The 23361-nt window shown below is 53.9% G+C and overlaps 1 protein-coding gene across 2 annotated transcripts; it reads left to right on the top strand.

Annotated features, from left to right (window-relative positions):
• On the top strand, window positions 1-23361 carry KRT80 (keratin 80). Of its 2 annotated transcripts, none has more exons than XM_066265561.1 (9): window positions 1-435; window positions 6079-6287; window positions 11265-11325; window positions 11578-11673; window positions 18434-18598; window positions 19558-19683; window positions 20569-20789; window positions 21254-21309; window positions 21395-21531. In XM_066265561.1, the coding sequence occupies exons 1-9, from the start codon at window positions 133-135 to the stop codon at window positions 21427-21429; spliced, it is 1272 nt and encodes a 423-aa protein (XP_066121658.1). In that variant the 5' UTR covers window positions 1-132; the 3' UTR covers window positions 21430-21531. The 2 variants fall into 2 exon arrangements, with proteins under 2 accessions (XP_066121658.1, XP_066121649.1); XM_066265552.1 differs by having other exon boundaries at window positions 78-435; window positions 21430-23361.

The raw sequence follows: 23361 nt of genomic DNA, 5'->3' as shown, positions 1-23361 counted from the left end.
GCATTGTACAACAGGTGTTTGCTGCTCAGTCCCCAGCCTGCCCTGCCTGAGACTAGCGCCAGCCGCCAACGCCACCCCACAGAGTCTTCCTTGCTCATCTCCGTGCCCTCCACTCTGGGCCCGGGGGCCGTGATGGCCTGCCGCTCCTGCGTGGTCCTGGGCTGCAGCAGCCTTAGCAGCTGTGAGGTGGCTCCAGCAGGTGGCCCCGGGCCTAGGACCTCAGAATGGGGCAGCTGTGGAGTCTCCGAGACAGGCTTCAGCTCCCGAAGCCTTACAGACTGCTGGCCGGTTGGCATCATCCCCAAGGTGACCGTGAACCCCAGCCTGCTGGTGCCGCTGGACTTCAAGGTGGACCCAGCCATCCAGGAGCAGAAGATCCAGGAAAAGGAAGAGATGAAGGTCCTCAATGATAAATTTGCCTCCCTGATTGGCAAGGTAAGCAAAAGTGGGAAGCAGGTCCAGAAGACTAGGGACTGGCGGTGACTGAGTTCTGTGTTTCTGGAGCATCTCGCCCCACCCCTGACCCCAGCCAATGGCGATCCAGCATTGCTACCTCTCTCTGAGCGAGCAGAGGGATGTGGAGGGAAGTCCCTCAGTCACCCTGTCAGGGAGAGAGAAAAGACCCCAGGATGGCCTCTGAGGAATGTCTGGATAATGATGTGCTGTGTGGCCTGCGGTTCCCTCCCCTCAAGGCATGGACGAGGGAGGAGCTCTGAGTGTGGCCAAGAAGATGCCTCCTCGTAGGAATGGCTGATGAAAGCAAGGTCAGCAGTCCTACTGCAAAGCAGATGGACAGTGGAGATGACCTCCCAGGCATCCACCCTCCTGTCTAGACCTCTGGCCCTGTTTAGCTGCCCGGAGTCAGGAGCACTGGCAGTGCCAGGGAGGCATGTGGGCTTCCGGAAGGAAGGAGGCTGCGGAGTGGGGAGCAGCTACAGAGTCAAGAGACAGGAATGCAGGGATGGATGCTGGGAGTCAGACAGGCAGCCAGCTGGGCACCCACCCGAGAAGAGGGAGTGAGTCCCAGAATCCTACCTTGCCAGAGCCCAGTGCCACGGCAAGCATGCTGCTCTGGGCACCCTTGTCTGCCTGTGCCCCGCCACAAGGGCTTCAAGAGCTTTGAAGAAGTCCTGTCTACTTCCTAAACCTTTCCTCACTCACCTTCTTCAGGAAACCTCTCTTGACCAGCCCTCAGCTCTGCCCAAGAATAGTCACAATAGTAAGAGCTGCTGCTAATTGCTTAATATGTTCAGGCACTGTGCTGGGCACTTCCATATTTATCTCTCTTTCCTTCAACAACCTTAGAAAAGAAGTCATTTATGCCCATTTTACCAGTGAGGTATACTCAAGCCCTAGCCCCCTCCCCACAGTAGGCCAGAGCCCCACCCCGCTGCCCTGACTCAGTCCTTGTCTGCACTTGGCTCTGCCTGTTGCCAGTGTCCCAGGAGCGGGCAGTCCCAGAGAAGGGCAGGGGGAAGAAAGCAACACATTTTGAGCTTCGGCTTATGCTTGACTCTCTGTGGGAACTTTGCAGATGTGTGTCATAGCCCACACAGCAACACTCCCAGGGGCTAATTCCCCTACCTTGCAGGAGGAGACTGCCCATTCAGAGACTTAGTGCCTTGCCCAAGGTGACACAACCAGCAAGTCTGTAGGCTTGATTTGAATACAGGCCTGTGAGACACAAAGCCAGCAGTCACTGAGATGGGAACCATTTCTTCTCCCCATTCATGTGCCCAGAGCAGGATTCCCACACCCACACCTGGAGTGCCTGCGTGGGGGCCCGTGGAGCACCACCGCCCCCTGTCCTGGCTGGCTGCAGAGCCCTGCACTGCTGGGCTGTTGGCCCTCAGATAATAGCCCGCTGTCCTGTGGAGGCAGGCCCCTGCAGAGCCATCTCCTCTCAAAACCCAGGCTAATCCCTTAAAAAGAATGTTTCATGAGCTATGTAATTTGGCTCAGATGGACGACTTTTTCTTGAATGCCAGGGCTGATATCACCCTGTGCCCCTGCCATGGGGACGGGAGAGTGAGTAGGCACAGGGAGGGGGGCCTGAGGGGCTAGGGCCTTGTGCCCAGGGACCAGGGGGATGCTCTCTAAGGTCTTTAGCAGAACCAGAGCCTCTCAACCCTCAACTTGGGCCTTAAGACGGGTGCCCTTCAGGGTGGACACATAGGGTCTTGGATGCCAACACTTTGGAGGCCCTGACTGCTGGGGCTCTGCCCAAGGAGTCTCAGCTAACTCACCAACTCCATGGAGAAGATCTGTTAGCTCAAGGGCCCGAGTGGAAGCAGGTAGCAGTTAAGAGTGTGCAATCTGAAGCCGAGTTGCTGAGTTTGAATCCTAGCTCTACCTCTGACCAGCTATGTAATGTCAGGCAAATTATTATTTAACCTCTCTGTGCCTCAGGACACATCAGTGTAATGGGCTTGTCATAATCAAATGGAATAATTTTTGAAAATTATTTATAAAGCACTCACCAGATGTGTTCTGTCTGTTAAATTAAAGACATCATAAATGGACTCAGCCCAAGGTGCTCTTGAACTCATTTAGCCCCCTCTAGGAGGGATCCTGAGAAGAGGGAGGGAGAGGCCCTGCTGGAGGGAGGGGTGAAGGAACTTCATGGGTGGGGGCGTAGCACAAGGCCTGAAGGAGACTCACGGGCCCAGGAGTGAGATGCCATAACTAGTGCAGGAGTGGGGACTCTAGTCAAAGAGAAGGGACAGGCAAGGGCCCTCCAGATCTGCATCCTCTTCTGTCCCTCTGGGCATGGGAGAAACCAGAGTGCCAAGGAGGAGGACGTATGTTGTTGAGGGAGACCATCGGGAGTTGGCCGGAGGCGCTGGAGCAGTGTTGGTTCTTCCACTGGCAGGCTGTTTCCTGGGGCAAGCTACTTACCTTCTCTGTAGTTCATTCACCCTCCTGCCCTGAGGATGGCCCTGAGCTCAAGCCAGTGGGAAGGCTGGTAAGCAGCAGCCATGAGAGGAGGGGAGATGAGCAGCAGCAGGAGAGGAGGCTGAGGGGGCAAGGAGAGGGCAAGGTCAACATCTAGCAGGCTTCTGGCTGGGTCCTCTCACCTTCACAAGCAGATAGCAGAAGGATGAAGATGGGACAAGGGGAAGGACTGCCAGCAGTCAGCCTAACTGGGCTATCAACAAGGAAACCAGGAGGGGTGCTAAAATGCCTGGAGACAGAAGGCTGGGCACAGTGTCTTCCCCTAGACCCACACGTCCTCTGGAAGTCACTGGAGCCATCCCCCGGCCTGCACGCAGGAAAGCACAACCAGCCCTTCCTGACAAAGAAACCCTGAGGCTCCCTGGGCAATGCTGGCTAAAGGCCGGGGGTTTGACAACCCTTCACCTGAGGAATAGGACCTGCGTATCCCAGGAACAATACCCTGTCGGCTCACCTGCCTGGAGCGTGGGCCTATGGGCTAGGGACCTGCGCTGCTCAGTTCCCTACAAAAAACACCTCTCTCCTGGGCCACCCAGTTCCATGAAGTTGAGTCACATTGAGTTCAGTGCTTCTGGGCCTCAGTTTCCTCATCTGTACAATAGAAGGCAGGAAGACCAGGGGTTTGCTCTCCGAGGCTCCTCCTAGAAAGGCCCCTGAGTAACCTAAGAGCAAGAGGGTCAGCCACAATAGGGAGGAAGGGGAGTGAGGGAGGAGTGCTCAGCAGCCTTGGGAGGATGGTGGCAATTAACCTGGCACCTCCCTAAGCTTTTGTTCCAAGAGGGAGGAGCTTTTCTGCAGAAAAGGTCTTGGGTGGGGGTTCGGTCCGTCTCCACCCACTGAGACAACAGGCAGCTCTCCCAAGGGTAGCAGGCGGAGGGGGCTGCCCCAGGTCCCCCATGAGCAAAATGCTCTCTGGTTGGACTGGCTGGCCAAATGCACTTCATCTCCTAGCAGGCTAGTGCTACAATATAGGGGGCTGAGGTTAGACTATAGGAAAGACTTCCTGGTATAGAGATTTTTTTGTTCCTTATGGGTGGAGGAAGGAGACTCACATCTCTTCTCTCACTCCACCCTCAGTGTAAACATGGGCTCCTGACTGTCAAAACGAAGTGTAGGTGGAGTGAGCAGATACCCCCCAATAAACCCTCTCTCACACAAGTAAGACAGAAACCCTCTTGACTTCCACCCCTACTGAACCTGTTTGGCTATACCTACAGCAGACTGTAGGCTTAGGTCAGCTTCAAGCAGAACTCACCAGAGCAGATGGGAGTTGAGCAGGGAAATGACAGCCCCCAAAAGGTCATCATCCAATGGTCAACATCAATCCAGCTGGTGTTGTCGCTGGAAATGTCAAGGGGGACTTCCCAAGGACATCAGAGTGTCTCAGGGAAACCTGGGGTGTGGGCAGGGCAGAGAAAGAGAGAAGAGGGCCCACCCGGCACCCAAATTCAGAAGGAACAGGGAACTCAGAAGGTCCAGAGTAGGCAGCTGCCATCAGATGGGGCTTGTCTGGGAAGCTTGGTCACCAAGTTGCTGTGTGACACTGCACAAGTCACTTGCCTGCCCTGGGCTCCCATCTCCTCCTTTGTAAATTGAGGGGAACAGATCAGCTGATCCAAAGGCTCCTGGCTGTGATTCTGGTTCTTTCAAACTGTGATTCTGGGAACCGGTGCCCACGATGGGCAAGAAGAGGCCCAGCTGCTCACCTGTGGTCAGAGGGAACATCGCTGGGCTGGTTGTCACAACGTCCTCATGACAACAGCAGCCCACACTGTCCAGAAGCCAGGCTCCAGCCACCCCTCCTGCCTCAGGGGCCTAGCCCTGTCCTGTGCACCAAGGCTTTAGGAACCCCAAGAGAGGAGCAGATGGCTCTCAGTCGGGGGGGGGGTTGTTAGATCAGGATAAGTGAGGAGGAGATAAATTGAGGGCCTCATACTGGAGGGAATGGGGGACGCTTGTTGCAGGAGGGGAGCTGGGAACACATCTGGGAGGGACTGAGATGGTGGAACGGGAGGCTGGGGCCTGGAGAGGACAGCAGGGTGGGGAGGAGAGGGGGAGCCTCGGGCTGGTTCAACTGGACTGGACTGGACTGGGTGGAGGGCAGGAGAAGGCTCAGGAGGAGCTCTGACAGCCTGTTGGTGGCTGGGACGTGAGCTGAAGACCATGTGAAGTAACCTGAGCAAGCAAGCGTGAAGGAGTCAGAGTTTGAGAAAAGCAGCTGAGTCCAGAGCCCCCGAGTCTTTATCCTCATGGCAAAGCCGGCCTTACTAGAGGCAGAAGCCAGCGAAGACGGGCAGGTGGGTCCCAGGGCCCACAGTGATCCAAGCAGCAGACAGGAGGCATATGTTGCAGTGGTTAATAGATACTAAACCCAAACTAACTGTAGTCCACACCTGACTCAACCACTGACTAATTTTGTGATGTTGGGCAAATTATTCAACTTCTCTGTGCCTGTTTCCTCATCTGCAGAGTGCAGCTAATAATAGTATATTCTATTGGATTCTTGTGGGATTTCATGTGTTAAACACAATACCTGTTAGAACAGGCCTGACACCCAGAGAGAGCCATTATTTCTATTCTAAAGCACATCCCTATAGCCCTTGGAGGTGGGCAGAGCAGGTGATATCATCCCCAACTTCTAGCTGTGGAAACTGAGGCTTGGAGTGGCTGCAAGTCCACGGTTGCAGGGAGAACTAGCATTTAAGTACTAACCAGGCCCTAGCCTGCTGAGTTTCCAAAACAAGATGAGACCAGGCTTGACAAGGGGGTGGCAGATGGGCCTCTGACACCTCAGGTCCCCACTCAAGCCGCAGGCAGGCACAAAGAGCCTGTCACATTCACAGCCCAGTTCCCCCTTCCCTTATCTAGCTGGCCTTGCTCCTCCCCAGGAAACCTTTGCTAACTGGCTCCACCTCTCCCCAATTCCCTCCTTATCTCACCATCTTTAGTGAACAATCAGTAGTTGGAGGTGCCATCTGAATGTACTAAGTGAGGGCCCCAGATATGTGCGCAGAGCTGATGAGCAGCGGCTTCCCAGGGAGGCCCCCGTGCGGGCACGATGGCTGCCCTGGGGCCTCCGGGCCTGACCCCGGGCCTCTCACTGAAGCCCTCCTGCTTTGCCAGGTGCAGGCCCTGGAGCAGCGCAACCAGCTTCTGGAGACCCGGTGGAGCTTCCTGCAGGGCCAGGGCTCCACTGCCTTTGACCTGGGGCACCTCTACGAGCAGTACAAGGGCCAGCTGCAAGAGGAACTGCGAAAAGTGAGCCAGGAGCGGGGACAGCTGGAGGCCAACCTGCTGCAGCTGCTGGAGAACGTGGAGGAGTTTCGAATCAGGTAGAGTGTGCCCTAGGGGGCGGTGGGCAGGAAATGCAGGTGGGGACCAACCTGTGCTCAGGAGGAAGTCCAAGGTACTCAAGCCAGAAAAAGAGGAACCTTCTTTAAGGAATAGTTCTTTACTCTAGACATACTTATTGAGGACCTACTATGTATCTGGTGGTATTCTAACTTTTAAGGGGAGGTCTGGCCTGTGGTGACGCAGTGGATAAAACATTGACCTGGAACACTGGAAGGGATATAGCAGTGAATCCACAGTTCCCCCACCCCCAAATGTGACTTCTACAACAAAATCAGTCTTGTGATGTCTGACAGCTAAGCCCTGTGCCTGCTGGCCCCTGGGAACCATCACAGCCCCTGTCTCGTATTCCCTCCTCTTGTGTCCATAAACACTCTTGCTCTTGCCCACACATCCCACTGGCCATGGGAAATTATGTTCCCAGCTAGAGCAACAAATGGGCTCCTGCTTTGGATATGGCTTGGGATTTCAACCTCGACTGGGTGGGAAGGGAAGGGATTCGGTGCAGGCAGAAAACAGAAGCAGTAGGTCTTGTTAGAACAAAGAAGCCATCCTCCATAGGTGGTGCATGCTGGCCTCAGCAGGATGAAGAGAGATGAGGGAAACCCCACCCCAGCCTGCAATATGCTCTTATAGCTTTGAGGGACGAGCTAGCAGGCAGGGCAGCCCAGGAGTTAAAGTCCCAGTCTGGGGCACCCCCATCCCGCCCTCGCTTTGTGACCTCAGTCAGGTTGCTTGACACGTGAACTTCGGTTTCCTCCTGTGTGGAGCAGGAAGAATGATGTTTGATACCAACTAGGGCCGGTACCTGGAGGAGATCGAGAGTTCAGTGGGCTATGAATGGCCACTCTTCTACCCCTAGAGGTTCAAGTGCTCCACACACTGTGCCATCCTTGATGCGGGCTTGCTAACTGAATTGGCTAGTCTAGAAAGGCAGACCACACACTTGGGTGGCTCAGAGGAGAGGTAGCCCTCACTTGCCAGTGGCCAGGGCTTCACAGACTAGGAGGCTGGGCAGGGCAGAGAGGCTATGCCCCTGCAACCCTTCCTCAGCTCTGTTCTCCAGCCTGGGCGAGGAAAAGACAGGGTGTGGCTAAAGCACCCTCTCCTCCAGGGTTTGCGTCCTACCCCAGGCCCTGCTGACCTGAAGTGAGCCCCGCTTGGCTTGTCCACTGCCTCTCTGCCTGACTTCCTCTGCTTAGGCCACATTCAGAGAGCATAGCCACACATGCTGGAGCCTCAGTTTCCTCATCTGTGAATTAGCCTGGAACTTTCCAGTCAACGGGCAAGCTTTGCAGCCCTAGCCTGGGCCGATCCCCGTGGCTGGGCCCCTCCCTGGTCTGGGGGCCGCCTCTACCCCAGCCCTGCCCTCGCAGGTCCTAGGGAAACACAGGGAATTTGATTGTCTGTTTTGACCATAGTGAGGGAAATTGTGTTAGTGCACTGCACCAGAACCTGTGACTCGTTTCATTGATACCTAGGAGGTCTTTGGCCCTCAAAGGAGCAGAGAATGGTAGAGCTAGTGGGAGGCCTAAGATCATACTTTCATGGGAAAGGAAACCCAGGCCCCGAGAGGACAGGGGCTTGTCCTCAGCCACATAACTATGCGTGTTGGAACCCATCCCTAACCTCTGCCATCCAGGGTGAGAGACTGCTCCCATGAGCCCAGCCAGATCACATCTCTGGAGATACTTTGTAACTGGAAGTTCTGTACAAACACACTACTTGTTGTTCTGATCTGGTTCAGCCCCCTCACTTGGCCTGCTGCCTGGTTTCCATCTGCTACCCGATTTTACTATTTAGGCTCAGGGCTTCTCTTCCTCTCTCTGGGTAGGGAACCCACTTGAGTTGGGGTAAGGCCGGAGGGCTTCTGGGTCTACAGGCCAGAGCCCAGGAAACTGCAGCCTGGCCATGCAAAACCTGGGGGCCCCCAGGAGCCGGGAGACGCTAGGCCAAGCCCTGACAGGGAGGGGTGTGCCCTGCTTCTACTCGATGAGATCAGCTTCACTCCTAGAAATAAACAAGTTGGGGAGAGAAGGGGGGTATGGGTGTGACGAGCTGAAAAGGGCTAAGAACGGGTTTGGGAGCTAGTAGCTGGCAGACAATTGGGGGTGAAATGGGGGAGAGGACATCACCTAAGCCTCTAGAGCAGGGGTCCCCAAACTACGACCCGCGGGCCGCATGCGGCCCCCTGAGGCCATTTATCCGGCCCCCGCTGCACTTCTGGAAGGGGGACCTCTTTCATTGGTGGTCAGTGAGAGGAGCATAGTTCCCATTGAAATACTGGTCAGTTTGTTGATTTAAATTTACTTGTTCTTTATTTTAAATATTGTATTTGTTCCCGTTTTGTTTTTTTACTTTAAAATAAGATATGTGCAGTGTGCATAGGGATTTGTTCATAGTTTTTTTTATAGTCCGGCCCTCCAACTGTCTGAGGGACAGTGAACTGGCCCCCAGTGTAAAAAGTTTGGGGATCCCTGCTCTAGAGGGCTGGAGACTTCCCAAAGCTTTGATGTAGCCAGGACCTCAAAGATCAGCCAGCTAACCCTTCTATTTACTAAGAATGAAGCAGAAGCCCAGTGAGGGGGACAGATTGCCCAAAGCCACAGCAAGGGGCTCAGGTAGGATGCATGCCGTCGTGCAAGCAGCTCACTGCACAGGACATCTGTCCGAGGGGCCAGACGGGAGCTGCAATCTAGAGGAGGCAGTGAGTAGGGAGCTGGGCAAGCTGCACGGATGGACAGGAAAGGCAGTAAGGAGCAAGAAGCAGTTGGCACCTCCAAAGTCCCCGACTAGACGGCTCTCCCCAGGGTCCTGCTCTTAGGTGGGCAGAATTCCACTATCCAGAAGGGAGGACCAGACAATAAGGGGCTTCTCAGATTGGGGCTCCTCAGGGGCCCCCAGGTTCCAGAGGGAAGCCTGTTCTAGTCAGCTCAGCCCTGGGGATTTGTGAGGAAGTTCAGAGAACCACCGGCACTCTCTCTCTCTCTCTCTCTGCAATGAGACCTCCCACAGTTTCTCTATGAAAAGGCCAGAGGCCAAGGCAGAGGCTGTGGGCCTGAGTCTGGCATTGGCGAGAACAGAGCTAGGTTGATAACAGTAGCAGTAGGTAGTGGGTGCCACGCACTATTGGAGCACTTCATGTGTTTACTGATTTCATCTCCACAACATCACTATTATCATGACTGAGGCACACATGACTTATCCAAGGTTACACAGCTGGTTGGCAAGGAAGTAGGACTGGAGTCCAGCTAGCCTGGCTCTGGTGCCCACGCTTAGCCAGCACACCACATGAGCTTCCAGGCCCTTCTCTGTGCCTCCATTTTCTCAACTGGGAAATGGGGCCAACAGGGCCTCCCTGGCTGGGAGCTCTGAGTGCCACAGAGAGGTAATGCTTCTTGGGCATTCTGTTTGCCCCAGCAAGTTCCAGACTGCAAGACAGTCTCCCTGGCCCACCCCTTCACCTCCACCACCATGGCCAGCACCCTCAGAGCCCCTTGCAGACCCCTGGAAGCCAAGGAAGAATGTGTACTTGGCACACTGAGCTTCAGAGACTCTAGTGCCCTGTGGGCTCTCAGCCCGGGGCCTGCTCCCCTCAGCTCCTTGGGAAAGCAGGTGGAAAAGAAACCCTGAGGGGTGGCAGGTCCAGCCAGCTGCTGTGGGCGACGGGTGATGCAGCCCTGCTGTGAGGTCAGGGGCTAGGGCAGGCAGGGGTCAGGTATTCCCTGGAGAAGAGGAAGAAAACAGGAAGGCACAGAGTCTCCTCACCCGCTGGAGCAGGCAGGGCTGGGGGGGTCTGTGGCTGACAGGGACCCACCCTGGGGAGCCAAGACATGGCTTGACTAGAGGAAGAGAGGAAGGTCAGAGATCCAGGCATCCCATCTGCCTGCCCAAGAGCGTCCCTGTTCCCAGCACAAGGTGGACTTGAGCAAGGAGAAAGCACATCTGAGAAGAGAGAGACCCACCTTAGTTGAGTACTGACTGTACACGTCTGTCACTATATCAGGAGTGGACTTTGTCAGCCCCATGCGCACACACGCGCACACAGGCACAGGCACACAGGCACAGGCACACAGGCACAGGCACACAGGCACATGCACACAGGCACAGGCACACAGGCACAGGCACACAGGCACACAGTCACAGGCACACAGGCACATGCACACAGGCACAGGCACACAGGCACATGCACACAGGCACAGGCACACAGGCACATGCACACAGGCACAGCCCTGGTAGACCAGGGATTTGAGAGGGGAGGAGTGGACTTGCCTGCCCAAAACCACACTCGGGGTCCTCTGACTGTCAAATCCACATTCTCCCCATCCTCCTCTAGAGGAAACATGATGAAAGGGTACCCTACCATCTAGTACAGGGGACAAGGGCCGGCTGCAGGGTAGAGGCGGGAAAGGGCAAAAGGTGAGCAGGAGGCTCAGACTTGACCAAAGGCACAGCTTGTTTGAAACGGAGACACCTAGCGGAGGAAACAGGACGAAGGTGAGGGAAAGGGTGAAAAGCTACACAGTCAGGAGACGCTTCCCGGAGGAGGTAAACGTGGAGCTTAGCCAGCAAGGGGACAGACACCACTAGGAGAGGACTGGCTGGTAGTCAGGAAGGAGAACGGGTGAGCCTGCTTCCCCAGAGCCAACACTAGGGTGTCACGGGGGAGCCAACACTAGAGTGTCACTGGGGAGCCAGCACTAGGGTGTCATGGGGAGCCAGCACTAGGGTGTCACTGGGAAGAATGTGTCATAGAAGAAGAGGGGCTCCATCACCTGAAAGAAGGATCACTTTTTTCTAATTGTCACAAGGCACCGAATGGGAGAGCAGAAGCCCTAAGCAGCCAACCAAGAAGGGTTAACCAAACCCCAAGCTCCCACGACATCCTGCTAAGCAAGCTCTCTCTCTCTGTTTCTTTCTCTCTTTCTCTCTCTCTCTCCTACCTTCTCACCTCCCAGGTATGAAGACGAGATCTCCAAACGCACAGACATGGAGTTTACCTTCGTCCAGCTGAAGAAGGTAGCCATCCCAGGGCCTCCGTCCTCATGGGCCCTCTGCCTGCTTCCCCTCAGGACCCCCAAGCAAAGCCCTCAGACGCTTCAGTCCCAGGACCACAGAGAGATACCTGCCCCACCCTGCTCTTCCCCCCAGGCTCTGAGCCTGGTCTTCTCTGGGAATCACCCCCACCTCACCCAGGAAGTCCCACCCCACTCCTGCCCTGGGGCCCCCTCCACTCCCTCTCCCATCACTCACCACTGCTCCCGCCCCCAGGATCTGGATGCAGAGTGTCTCCGACGGACAGAACTGGAGACCAAATTGAAAAGCCTGCAGAGCTTCATGGAGCTGACAAAAACCATCTACGAGCGGGTAAGAAGCCAGGACCAGTGTCCTGCCCAGCCAGGAACTGACTGGTCCATGGCTAAGGGGTGCAGGGGGGCGTGGAACTTTCCCAGTCACTCAGTGTTTCCAGCGACAGTTGTAATGGTTTTCTGAACCCCTTCTCACACTGCTGTCCATAATCCAACATGTTCCCTCATCACTTACATCATGGAGCATGGGCAGGCAGGTTCCCAGAAGGCCTCTCTCTCAGGGAGAACCTGTGCCTTCATCCTGCTGAAATGCCAAGGGCACACGGGGGACCAGGTGCATCTGGACAAGGGTCAGGAGATGGCCTCAGAGCAGGGAACCAGGGGGCCTTGAACAGCCATTCTTATTGAACTGATCTCTCTTTACTCCTGCAGCCTAAATTGCAGGCACCCACAGTCCAGCTCTAATGGTTATGCACTTCACCCCTTCCTGTCTTGGGCCAAGGCAGAGAAGACCTATAGTCAGATTCTCAGGGTCCCAGACAATACTAGCTTCTGCCAAACAAAAATGACCCAGTAAATGCAAACAGAGGAGCCTCCAGATACATTCTTCTTTGCCCCTAGCCCTCAGCTGAGCCTGTGGGGACAATGGCCCAACAAGGCCTAGTGCACTGCCCATGCAGTCAGCCGGTGGGCCCTGCTGGACACTGCCCTCCACACCACTCTGCCTCCTGGGCATCCTTTGGGATACATGTTATCCTCTCCACACCTCCTGTTTCAGAGGTGAGGAAATATAGGGGTGATCCTTCTATTCAGCTATGAGCAGGCAACAACATTGTTGGAGATGACAGAACTTGGCAGCCTATGTACTGCAGACTGCTGATACTGCAGACTGCTGATGCCAACCTAGGACAATGCAGCCAACGTCAGAGCAGGGATCAAAGTCACCACTGCAATCAAAAAGGTCTGCTAAAATGGCCCTAGGGAGGCCCTGGCCTGTTGCTCAGTGGATAGAGCGCTGGCCCAGCATATGGATGTCCCATGTTCGATTCCCAGTCAAGGCACACAGGAGAAGCAACCATCTGCTTCTCCCCTCCTCCCTCTCCCCCTTCTCTCCCTCTTCCCCTCCTGCAGCCAATTATTTGATTAGTTTAAGTGTGGCTGCAGAAGCTGAGGATAGCTCCATTGGGGTGCATCAGCCTCAGGCACTAAAAATAGTTCAGTACTCGAGCATCGGCCCATGATAGGGTTGCTGTGTGGATCCTTGTCAAAGCACATGCAGGAGTCTGTCTCACTATCTCCCCCTCACCTAAAAAATAAATAAATATATAATAAAATAAATAAATAAAATAACCCTAGGGGCTGCTGGCCACAGCTTCATGGCCTCATCCTACAGAGAGGAAGATTGGGCATCATGGCTGCACATGGTCAGCAGGCTCAGCCCCCAGTGGAGTATCCACAAGTCTCAGGCCTATCTGTGGCCATGGGAGGTAGCAGAGTAGAGAGAGAACATCACAGCCCTTGGGAACAGCAGGGAGGCAGCCCTCCCAGGCAGACCATCTACATCAGCCACCCTGAAGAGCTTCCTATCCCTGGCAGAGCCTTCCACAGCGAGACCAAGCCCTTTATGGATGACTAGGAACACCACTGATTGGCTAGAGAAGTTAGTTAGGGGTCCCTCTGCCCAAATTCACTGTACATACAACCCAGAAAGACATTGGCAGGACCAATGTTTTTGAATCTTCCCTCCATTCTGCTCACCCCAGAGCCCAAACTCAAAGCCAAGACAGAAGTCCTACAAGTATGAAGAGAGAACTAGAGGAAGGCCAGGAACAGCCAGCCATACTCTGGGCATTGCCTCAGTCACAGCCACAGAATTTCTGGGCCCCTGCTCCATTTAGACTTTGCAGCCCTTGGACCCCAATCCTGACTCCACTTTTTTTTTTTTACCACTTCTGTTATTTCTTCACTCTGTGCCTCAATTTCCTCATCTTTAAAATGGAGTAAGTAATAGTACTAACTCATAGGGCTGTAATTCATTTAACCATTTAACATATGTTTACTACATGTCTGCTAGACACTGATATCACAGCAAGTGGGCAAGACGGCCAAAGTCCCTTCTCTCAGGGGGCACAGCTTAATTTAGAGGGACACGTGATAAGGAACTAAACAAACATCTGAACAAGATCATTTTGGAGAGTGGAAAGTGCTGGGATGCAAAGAACCTCGATGATGCAATCATGCTAGAGAGAGGGGAAAACTTTAGACCCTGAGGTCAGGGGCACCTCAGAGAAGGTACAAGAGAGAGAGAAGGCCCAATACGGGAAGATCCAGTCAGTGGAGATTTGAGGAGGCTTTGGGCAGAAGGAAGAACTGTGCAAAGCACCTAAAGCAGAAGTGAGTCTGGTGACACAAGGGAAAGAAAGCAGCAGCTGTGGCTAGGGCAGAGCAGGCAGGGCCTTGGACCCTGAGGTGGGTTTCGGACTTTCTCTAAGTATGCTGAGCAGCCCCTGGTGGGAACTGGAGAGGGGTACTGCAGAGGGGGTGGCGGGTATGGCTTGTGCTGGTATAAGATTGCTATGGAGAAGGGACTGCAGTGAATGTCGTCGGTGTTCGGGGCATTGGAGCAGTTACTGTTACTTCGGGAGGCAGCACGGTGCAAGCTGGCGTTAGAACGTGAGGTTTGCATTTCTCTCCAGGCACCACCACAGGCTGAGAGGGCAATGCTGACACTCTGCTGAAAAGATTCCCCACACCAGTGAGTCTCTAAGCTGGCACTAATAGAAATATAATATGAACCACATATATCATGTATGTTAGGTAATTCTATACATAATTATGTAATTTAACAGTGTATAATTTTAAGTTTCCTATTAGCCAAACTTTTTTTAATGACAAAAATGGGGAAAAAATCAATTTTAATAATATATTTTATATTTAGCCCAATATACCCAAAATATGATTGTTCAACATGTGATCAATACAAAAAAATTAATGGGATATTGTATATGCTTTTTTCTTATACTCTTTGAAATCTTATGTGCATTTTACACTTATAGCTCATCTCAATTCTGACTAGCCACATTTCAAGGGCTCAGGAGTACATATAGCTAGTGGCTACCACATCAGGCAGAGCAGGTGTAAGCAAAGGAAGGTGCCAGCCATGGCCACCTCAGGTAGAAGGACACAGCAGACATGAGTAGCCCGAGAAAGGCTGGACAATCTGGTTTCAAATTTGGAGCAGACACCAGATCAGCAAAGCGTGGACTATTCATATGTAGGCCTACCTCTGTGTCCCAGGAAACAGCCCTCCCCTCTCCCCAAAACACACACATATACACGCACACGCGCACACCCGCAAAGATAAGGCCGGAAACCTTTTCCCAGGAGCCAACTGCCATGGGCTGCTTGAGGCCTTATCTGTACACTGCAGCGTCCCGGGACAAAGGCTGGTGAGAGAACCTTGGCTGTCAGAGCCTCACATTCCCCCTCAGCTTCCAAGGTGCATTCCAGCTCCTGAGTGCATTTGGGGCCAGGCTGCAACCAGCAGAATGCTGCCTGCCCCACCCATAAACTCTGGTTCTAGGGAGATTAGCTAGGAGGGCTGAGAACAACCCCCTGCAGCCAAGCACACCTCCTGGGACGCAGATTGGGCAGAGAACCTGCCGTGTCTAAACTGCATTGGAGCCTGCCCTCTGGTGCCTTGAGGAGTCTGCCCCAGGAATAGCTGCTCTGCCCCTGGACACTTACTTCCCCTGGCTCCATCACCTTCACAAGTTACAAAAGTATCCCTAGTTCCTGTTTATTGGGGGCCTACTAGATCCCTGGCACTGTGCTAAGTGATTTCCTGACATAACCTCATTTAAGCTTCACAACTCTGTGAAGTAGTGATAATGATTAAGAGAGCATGGTCGATACAGCAGCTTGGATTTCAATCCTGGATCAGTAATTACATAAACTGGAGCAGGTTCCTTTATCTCTTTGCCTCAATTTGCCCATCTGTAAAACAGGGAGAATAACAGCACTTAGCTCACTGGCCTACTGTGAGGTTTTATTTTGTTACTATATCCCAAAGCCCTTCGAACAGTATCTGGCACACAGTAAGTACTTATAAACATTAGCTATTTTCAATTCTATAATTATACCCATTTTACAGATGAAGAAAAAAACAAGGCTCAGAGAGGTTTAAAAACTAGGCCAGGATTACCCAGTTTATAAGAGGTGGCGTATTCAGAGCCTGGTGCCATTGTGCACCACATTTTACCAAGCAGCACCAAGTGACCCCTCAGAGTCACCATCTACCCTGAGCTGGGGGCCGCAAAGAGCGTGGTCACAAAAGTGGCAGCCTCTTCAGCCACACGGCTGACCAACCCCTTCAGGCTCTGTCTCCCCAGAGAAGCTCTAAAGTGCACTAAGGCTTAATTGCTGCCAACTTAGAGGTATCTATCCTCCTAGGAGCTCATCCTATGGTGGCACTTCCACACCACACAAGGCACCATTGTTATACCCCTGGGGCTGGCATGTCTGAACAGGTCCCCAGATGTTCTAAACCAGGGGTCCCCAAACTACGGCCCGCGGGCCACATGTGGCCCTCTGAGGCCATTTATCCGGGCCCCGCTGCACTTCCAGAAGGGGCACCTCTTTCATTGGTGGTCAGTGAGAGGAGCACATTGACCATCTCATTAGCCAAAAGCAGGCCCATAGTTCCCATTGAAATACTGGTCAGTTTCTTGATTTAAATTTACTTGTTTTTTATTTTAAATATTGTATTTGTTCCCATTTTGTTTTTTTACTTTAAAATAAGATATGTGCAGTGTGCATAGGGATTTGTTCATAGTTTTTTTATAGTCTGGCCCTCCAACGGCCTGAGGGACAGTGAACTGGCCCCCTGTGTAAAAAGTTTGGGGACCCCTGTTCTAAACCTTCTATTTCCTGCTGCTGTTTACCAAGCTCCTACCTCTGTCTAGAAAGGATCTGAGGCTGCTTGACAGGTGTGCTTTGCCCGTTGTCTCACCTTGTGGAAGGGAAGCCCTTCTACAGTGTGTTCTGACAATGCCCTGACCTTTCCCTGAACTGTAACAAATGCCCACCTCAGCCTGGGCTAGAAGTACCAATAGAGGGCTTTATCTAGAGTTCCACGTGCCCACTGACCCCACAACATGTTTACCATGTTATGGAAGGAAGTCCCAAAGCTGCATCTCTGAAGCTGTCCACAGCCAAGCAGCCCCGGCCGGGATGTCGGTTCCGTGTGGAAAATGTCAGTCTCCAATGGTAACCAGGGGCAGCAGAAGTGGGATGTGAGTCTGCGGGCACCATTAGCCTTATTCTCGCACAGGCTGGGCCCTCCCTTGCTTTTGCCCAGCATTCTCTGTTCATTTGAAGATCAACGAAAGCCCCTTGTCAGGAGATCCCCCCCAGGGGCAGCTGGCCACTAGGCTCAGGGTCCTGCCAGCTGCAGGACCGAAACAGGATGCTTCTTCAGGGGCTGCAGAACGCCAACCGCTGCCCCTGCTTCCTTCTCCGGGAGTCGATCTTTGTCACCACAGATGCTAGTGAGTGGGGTTGGATAGTAGGCCTTCTTCAGCTGGCCTCCGCAGCCGTCCGTGTGGCTCTAGCTGACCCGTGCAGGCCCTGCAGTCGACAGCCACAGGGGCACACACTGCAGGTCAGGAGTACCCGCCTCATCAAAAATAGACTCCAGAGGCTCAACCACAACCTCTTTGCACATAAACACAACTGGAGGGTCAGGAGGGGGGCCCAAAGTCAGGAAACAGGGTCAGAATGCAATCATGAGCCAAAAACCAAACCTGGATCCAAGCAGGCCTCCAGATCCAAATGCCAGATTTCAGAAGTGCAGAGGGCAGAGGAGCACATAAACACCAGCGCACAGTGCAGGCAGTGAAGTCCAAACTACGGGGAATGCCACCAGGCAAGCAACCCAGTGTTTTCAATTTAAAAAAAAATAGCAAGGAAATCAAAACAGAGGGAGAGATGGTGGGGGTATCCAGCTACACAATAAGAGACTCAAAGGCATGTGGACCCGTTGCAGTGTATGGACTTGGTTTGGATCCTGATTCAAACAAGTAAAAAAATACACCTCTATCAGAAAAATGAGATCACTGAGCAAAACTGGATGACTATGGTAGGGGTCAAGGGCAGACCGCTAATGCCAGCAGAAGTAACTGTATGTCTGCACTCCACGTCCTCCTCCTCTAGGACAGCTTCACCCTCACCTCCCAGGGTGCCTGGCCCCCCTCCCTGCTTTTAGGAGGCCTTGGCCACCTGACTCACTCTGTCCAATGCTAGCCTCCTCCTTCCCACTGCCCCCCCACCACACTAGCAGCTCTTTAGCACCTCCAGGGAAAGCAGCCCAGGGCTAAAGAAATGACACCTTGAGCCTCTTTGAAGACCCAGGTCCCCACCTGCCTATCTATATACCCTTGAGCATTCATACGAGAAGTTGTCAAGTGTAATAGAAAGAGCTAGTCCGGGACTAAAAAGATATACAGCAGCTTCAACTCTGGTCTCCCCCCCTCTAAGGGAGCTTAGCAAGAGCAGCAAAGGGCTCTGTGCTCACTGCTGCTTCCATAATCTCTTTGTGCCACAAAGAGATTGCCAGTGATTGGGGCTAACACTCATGCAAGCCTGGAGAGCACTTAGCTCCCCCAGAGTCCAAGCTGGGAGGCACGGCAGGGAAGCATTCACGCTTTGATCGTCTCTCCAGGGAGACAAAGTAGCCCACCTTCCACTCACCCTAAAGATGAAGGGACTATGGGGTGACCCCCACCAGTCCTGAACCCCCTACATCTGTGCCTGACCAGGAGCTGAAGGATCTGGCAGCCCAAGTGAAGGACGTGTCGGTGACCATGGACATGGACAAACGCTGCCACATTGACCTGAGTGGCATCGTGGAGGAGGTGAAGGCCCAGTATGAAGCCATCGCAGCGCACAGCCTGGAGGAGGCGGAGGCGTACACCCGGAGGCAGGTTCGTACACCCGGAGGAGGCAGGTTGGTGGCCAACTGCACAGGGGCACAGGGCGGGGAGAGGCAGCTGGGGAGGGAGGGCTGCACTAGCGATGGCTGAGGTCCACTTCCAAGTGTGTGCTGGGACCCTGGGGCAGGGGAGTGGGGAAGCACAGGGGCTGAGGTCCACTTCCGAGTGTGTGCTGGGACCCTGGGGCAGGGGAGTGGGGAAGCACAGGGGCTGAGGTCCACTTCCGAGTGTGTGCTGGGACCCTGGGGCAGGGGAGTGGGGAAGCGCAGGGGCAGGAGGTCACAGCAGGTGGTTCACAGGCAGGTATGGAGAATTCATTAGAGAGCTCAGCATAGTGATGGGCCCTGCAGGCTAATGAGGGCTGGGAAAGCACACAATCTGTACCCTCCAGAAGTGCAGAGTGGTGCTGCCGCCCAGCAATGCTAGGCTGGTGTGGGCACAGTTTATGGAGTTCAGTCTAGGGCAACCCGTAGGAGGCTGTGGTGGAGCAGTGAAGGGGGCAGGAGGCTGTGGTGGAGCAGTGAAGGGGGCAGGAGGCTGTGGTGGAGCAGTGAAGGGGGCAGGAGGCTGTGGTGGAGCAGTGAAGGGGGCAGGAGGCTGTGGTGGAGCAGTGAAGGGGGGCAGGAGGCTGTGGTGGAGCAGTGAAGGGGGGCAGGAGGCTGTGGTGGAGCAGTGAAGGGGGCAGGAGGCTGTGGTGGAGCAGTGAAGGGGGCAGGAGGCTGTGGTGGAGCAGTGAAGGGGGGCAGGAGGCTGTGGTGGAGCAGTGAAGGGGGGCAGGAGGCTGTGGTGGAGCAGTGAAGGGGGCAGGAGGCTGTGGTGGAGCAGTGAAGAGGGCAGGAAGGAGAGCCCGGCCCGCAGCGCAGGCTGCCGAGGACAAGCTCCGGGGGTGCGAGGAACAGAGCGTACTGAGAGGTGCACAGCCCCACCGCCATGTCCTCCGTGCCCTCCAGCTGGAGGAGCGGGCCGCCTGCTCAGCCGAGTTTGGAAACAGCCTCCAGAGCAGCCGCAGTGAGATTGCTGACCTCAACGTGCGCATCCAGAAGCTCCGATCCCAGACCCTCTCCATCAAGAGCCACGTGAGTTCTGGCCTGGCTCAACCGCTCGGCTGGTTATAGCATTGTCTGGATTTGCAGAGATTGCCAGCTGGCACCCCTGTCAAGGCACATACAGAGGCAAAGTGATGTTGCTGTCTCTTTCTCCCTTCCTCTCTCTCTCTCTAAAAAAAAAAAAAAAAAGAGCCATGTTAATTCTAGAGGACCCACCGGGGGTGGAGCAGGGAGGAACACAGGGACACACATTCTCTCTCTCTCTCTCTCTCTCCCTCTCTCTCTCTCTGTCTCTCTCCCTCTCTCTCTCTCTCTCTCTCTCTCTCTCTCTCTCTCTCTCACTCTCACACTCACTCTCACTCACACACACACTCATTAATGCTGAGTACATACAAGAGGAAGTGATCAGACTAAGTGACCTGGGCAGGTCACTGAGCACCTCTGTGCCTCAGTATCCTTACCTATTTTCCAAAAATGACTATGAGAATCACATGAGCTTTACATGTGAAAGTGCTCTGGAAACTGGCCAGGGCCATTGGAATCTTAGACAGCCCCCCCCCACACACACACACACACAGAACCCACCAGCTCCCACCAGCTATGCAGGGAGAAGGGAGTGGAGGTCTAGGACCCAGCTTCCAGCCTGCATGAGCCTTCGGAGCAAGTGCAGCCCTACAAGGCTCCTCTGAGGACGTGCAGTACTTCTCTCTTTGGGAGGCTTCGGAAAGTGTCTCCTTAGGTCTCTCTGAATTCCCTTTTGCTGCAATGCAACCCATTATCACACCCAGAAATGGATTGCTTATCACCCCTTTCCCACACGTACCCCCACCAAGGACAGAGGTAGGCTCCTGGCCTGGCCACTCTCCCCTCCCACCCCTGATTACCGACCCCTTCCCTCTGTCCTCCTGACTGCAGTGCCTGAAACTGGAAGAGAACATCAAGGAGGCAGAGGAGCAGGGAGAGCTGGCCTTCCAGGATGCCAAAGCCAAGCTGGCCCAGCTGGAGGAGGCCCTGCAGCAGGCTAAGAAGGACATGGCGAGGCAGCTGCGCGAGTACCAGGAGCTCATGAACACTAAGCTGGCCCTAGACATTGAGATCGCCACCTACCGCAAGCTGGTGGAGAGCGAGGAGAGCAGGTGAGGGGTAGGGGTAGCCGGGGAGGGCTGGAGGAGAAGAAGAACTGGAGAATCAACCCCTCACAAAGCCGGCCTCCCCCTCCAGCATGATACTGTGAGCCTAGCAGGCCTGGATCCGGGTCTTGGCTCAGCCACTTACAAATTGGGACCTTGGCCCAGCTCCTTAAATTCTCAGTTTTCCCATCTGGAAAATGAGCTGGTCATAAACATGTCCCACCTGTGGTGGGGAAGATCAATAAGATGCTGTATGCAAATGCCTATCACAAATAACCGCTCAGTAATGTTAGCCATTTATACAGGGGAGATGGGACAGAGGCCCAGAGAGGACAAGCTAGCCAGCCAAGATCACAGCAGGGCAGCCCAGGGCTAAGAATGACAACCAAAAACTGTCCTCTGCCTCCCAATCCCAGGGGAACATAAGCCACAGGCTCCCTTCACATCTCACCATTTCCCTCCTTTCCCAGGATGCACTTGTCTTCGGCCACCATGGTCAGTGCTGTGCAATCCAGATCCAGAACCAGTGAGTCTACCTGCCTCATGGTGGAGAGGGATACAGGGTGCGGGAGTCCTAAAAACCTCATTATAAGTGGCTCCCAAACCTCCAGCCCCTTCTTTTCCCCACTCCTTATGTTCCCTATAGCTGCCTCCAAGTCCCACCTTGCAAGAGTTCCCTCTCAGAAGAAGAGAAACAGCAGAAGCCCCGTGATCAAAATCACCGAAATGTCAGAGAAGTTCCTCTTGCAGGAATCAGAGGCCTCAGAGTAATGCAGTGAAACTCCAGGAGCCCCAGGTCACACCCCTACAGCAGGAGAGACTTAAGTCAGACTCAAGAAAGCAGTTTGGAGCTTCTATCTAGGTTGGGAGGGAAGGCAAACCTGATTCTGAACTGCGAAGAGCTCAAAACAATGAGTGTTTTCCTGTGGGTGCCCAGAGTGGGACAGGACTGCCACCAGCTATTCAAAGTCACTCCACTTCATATCAATATCTCACAATCCCACCCTTCCAACCTTCTGGCCACAGATTTCCTGACTAGGTAAACTGGAATTAAGGTCAGTTTTATCTCCACCTCCTTGCTCCTCTGAGACTCCTCCCCAACAGAGGGCTCTGAGCAAGGTCCGTTTGACCCTTTTGCCCAACCTTGCCCTAAACTCCCATCTCAAGCCTTGCCTTGCCTCAGCCTCTGCACCAAGGCTGGTGCCCTCACTCATCCACTCCAGCCATGGACCAGGGACTGCTTGTGACTGCTTGCCCCCCTACCCCATATCAGGAGTACCTGAGGGGAGGCACTGGGCGCTGGGCACCCCTGGCTTTCCTGGACCATCTGGGCTCCCAAGAGACCTGACAGTATTAGGGAGTGAGAGAAGGAGGCTTCCGGGGTGTTTGGGGCCTGAGCCTGGACCTCTGAGGTCAGCCCAGACACCTATGCCTCCTTCCTCCTCCTGTGGAGTCCTCCCAGCAGGTCCATCAGAACTGGACAGGCAGCTCCCCGCACCTTCTCCAGAGCTATTCTTGCCATGGTGATCTATCTGCCTGGGGAAGGCTGGATGGCAGCCTGAAACCAGCAGGAGAATCAGATACTCCCTTTCCCTCCCTGCCATCCTGGGGTTCACCACCCTACCTGAGATCTCAGCTCTCTGCCCCTCCACCCCTGCCCAGGAGCTTCCCAGCCTGAAACCTGACTTTGGTGTACCAGGCCTCTAGCCTCACCCCTGCCATGAAACCATAGTCCCATTTCCCATGAATCCTTTCTCAGGGTCTGTTTTCTCCCCCTCAGGCCAAACAGTCTGGCCCTGCCCTCCTCTGCATTCATTAAGGAGCCCAGGAACACGCCCATACATTTGGGATGAGAGAACTTTGTTTCCTTCCTGCTCTGCGCTCCTCCCTCCATTCCTGTTTCTCTGCCTCCAACAGGCCATGGTGAAGACACAGTCCAGGGAGATCTGAAATTTCTGCGCCCTTGGGGTTGGGCTGGGGAGCCCCAATGACAACCAAAGAGAAATTCTGCATCCAACCAGATTTGGGACTGGGAGGAGCACTCTTCTTTTTTCCTCTTGGCTCTTACCTTTGGAGATTGCAGAGGGATCTTTACAGCTCTAGCCTTCTACTTTCCTTCCCTCTTTTCTCCCTTCCTCTAGCCCCAGTTCTGATTCATTCATCTCCCTTTCCAGGAAGCCTTGGCTCCTTCAAGAGCTCAAGGTCCTCCAGGCCTGTGGGGGGCACTAAAGGGCTACAGATTCTCTCAGGCTGGAGGGAACTCAGATGTATACTTATCCCTGAAGTCCCAAAAGGGTACTGATTGCTGCTTTTTCTCTGCCTATTTATTGGTTTCCAAGGGAGCAAATCCTCTGTGTGGATACAAGATATATAAAAATATATATATTATTTTTTCATAACTTATGTGGCTTGTAACTTATTGCTTCCCTTCCTGCTTCTGCATGATCAGTGCTATATACTATTTGAATAGATAACACATATCCCAGCCACCCAACCCAACTGGCTGACTACCTTGTGGCAAAACCCCCTTCTCTCTGCCAAGGAATGAATAAAGTACTGAGATTTGTTCATGGATAAA

Source organism: Saccopteryx bilineata, chromosome 1 (assembly GCF_036850765.1).
Source record: "Saccopteryx bilineata isolate mSacBil1 chromosome 1, mSacBil1_pri_phased_curated, whole genome shotgun sequence".
Taxonomy (NCBI): Eukaryota; Metazoa; Chordata; class Mammalia; order Chiroptera; family Emballonuridae; genus Saccopteryx; species Saccopteryx bilineata.
This window is presented reverse-complemented; position numbering and strand designations above follow the sequence as displayed.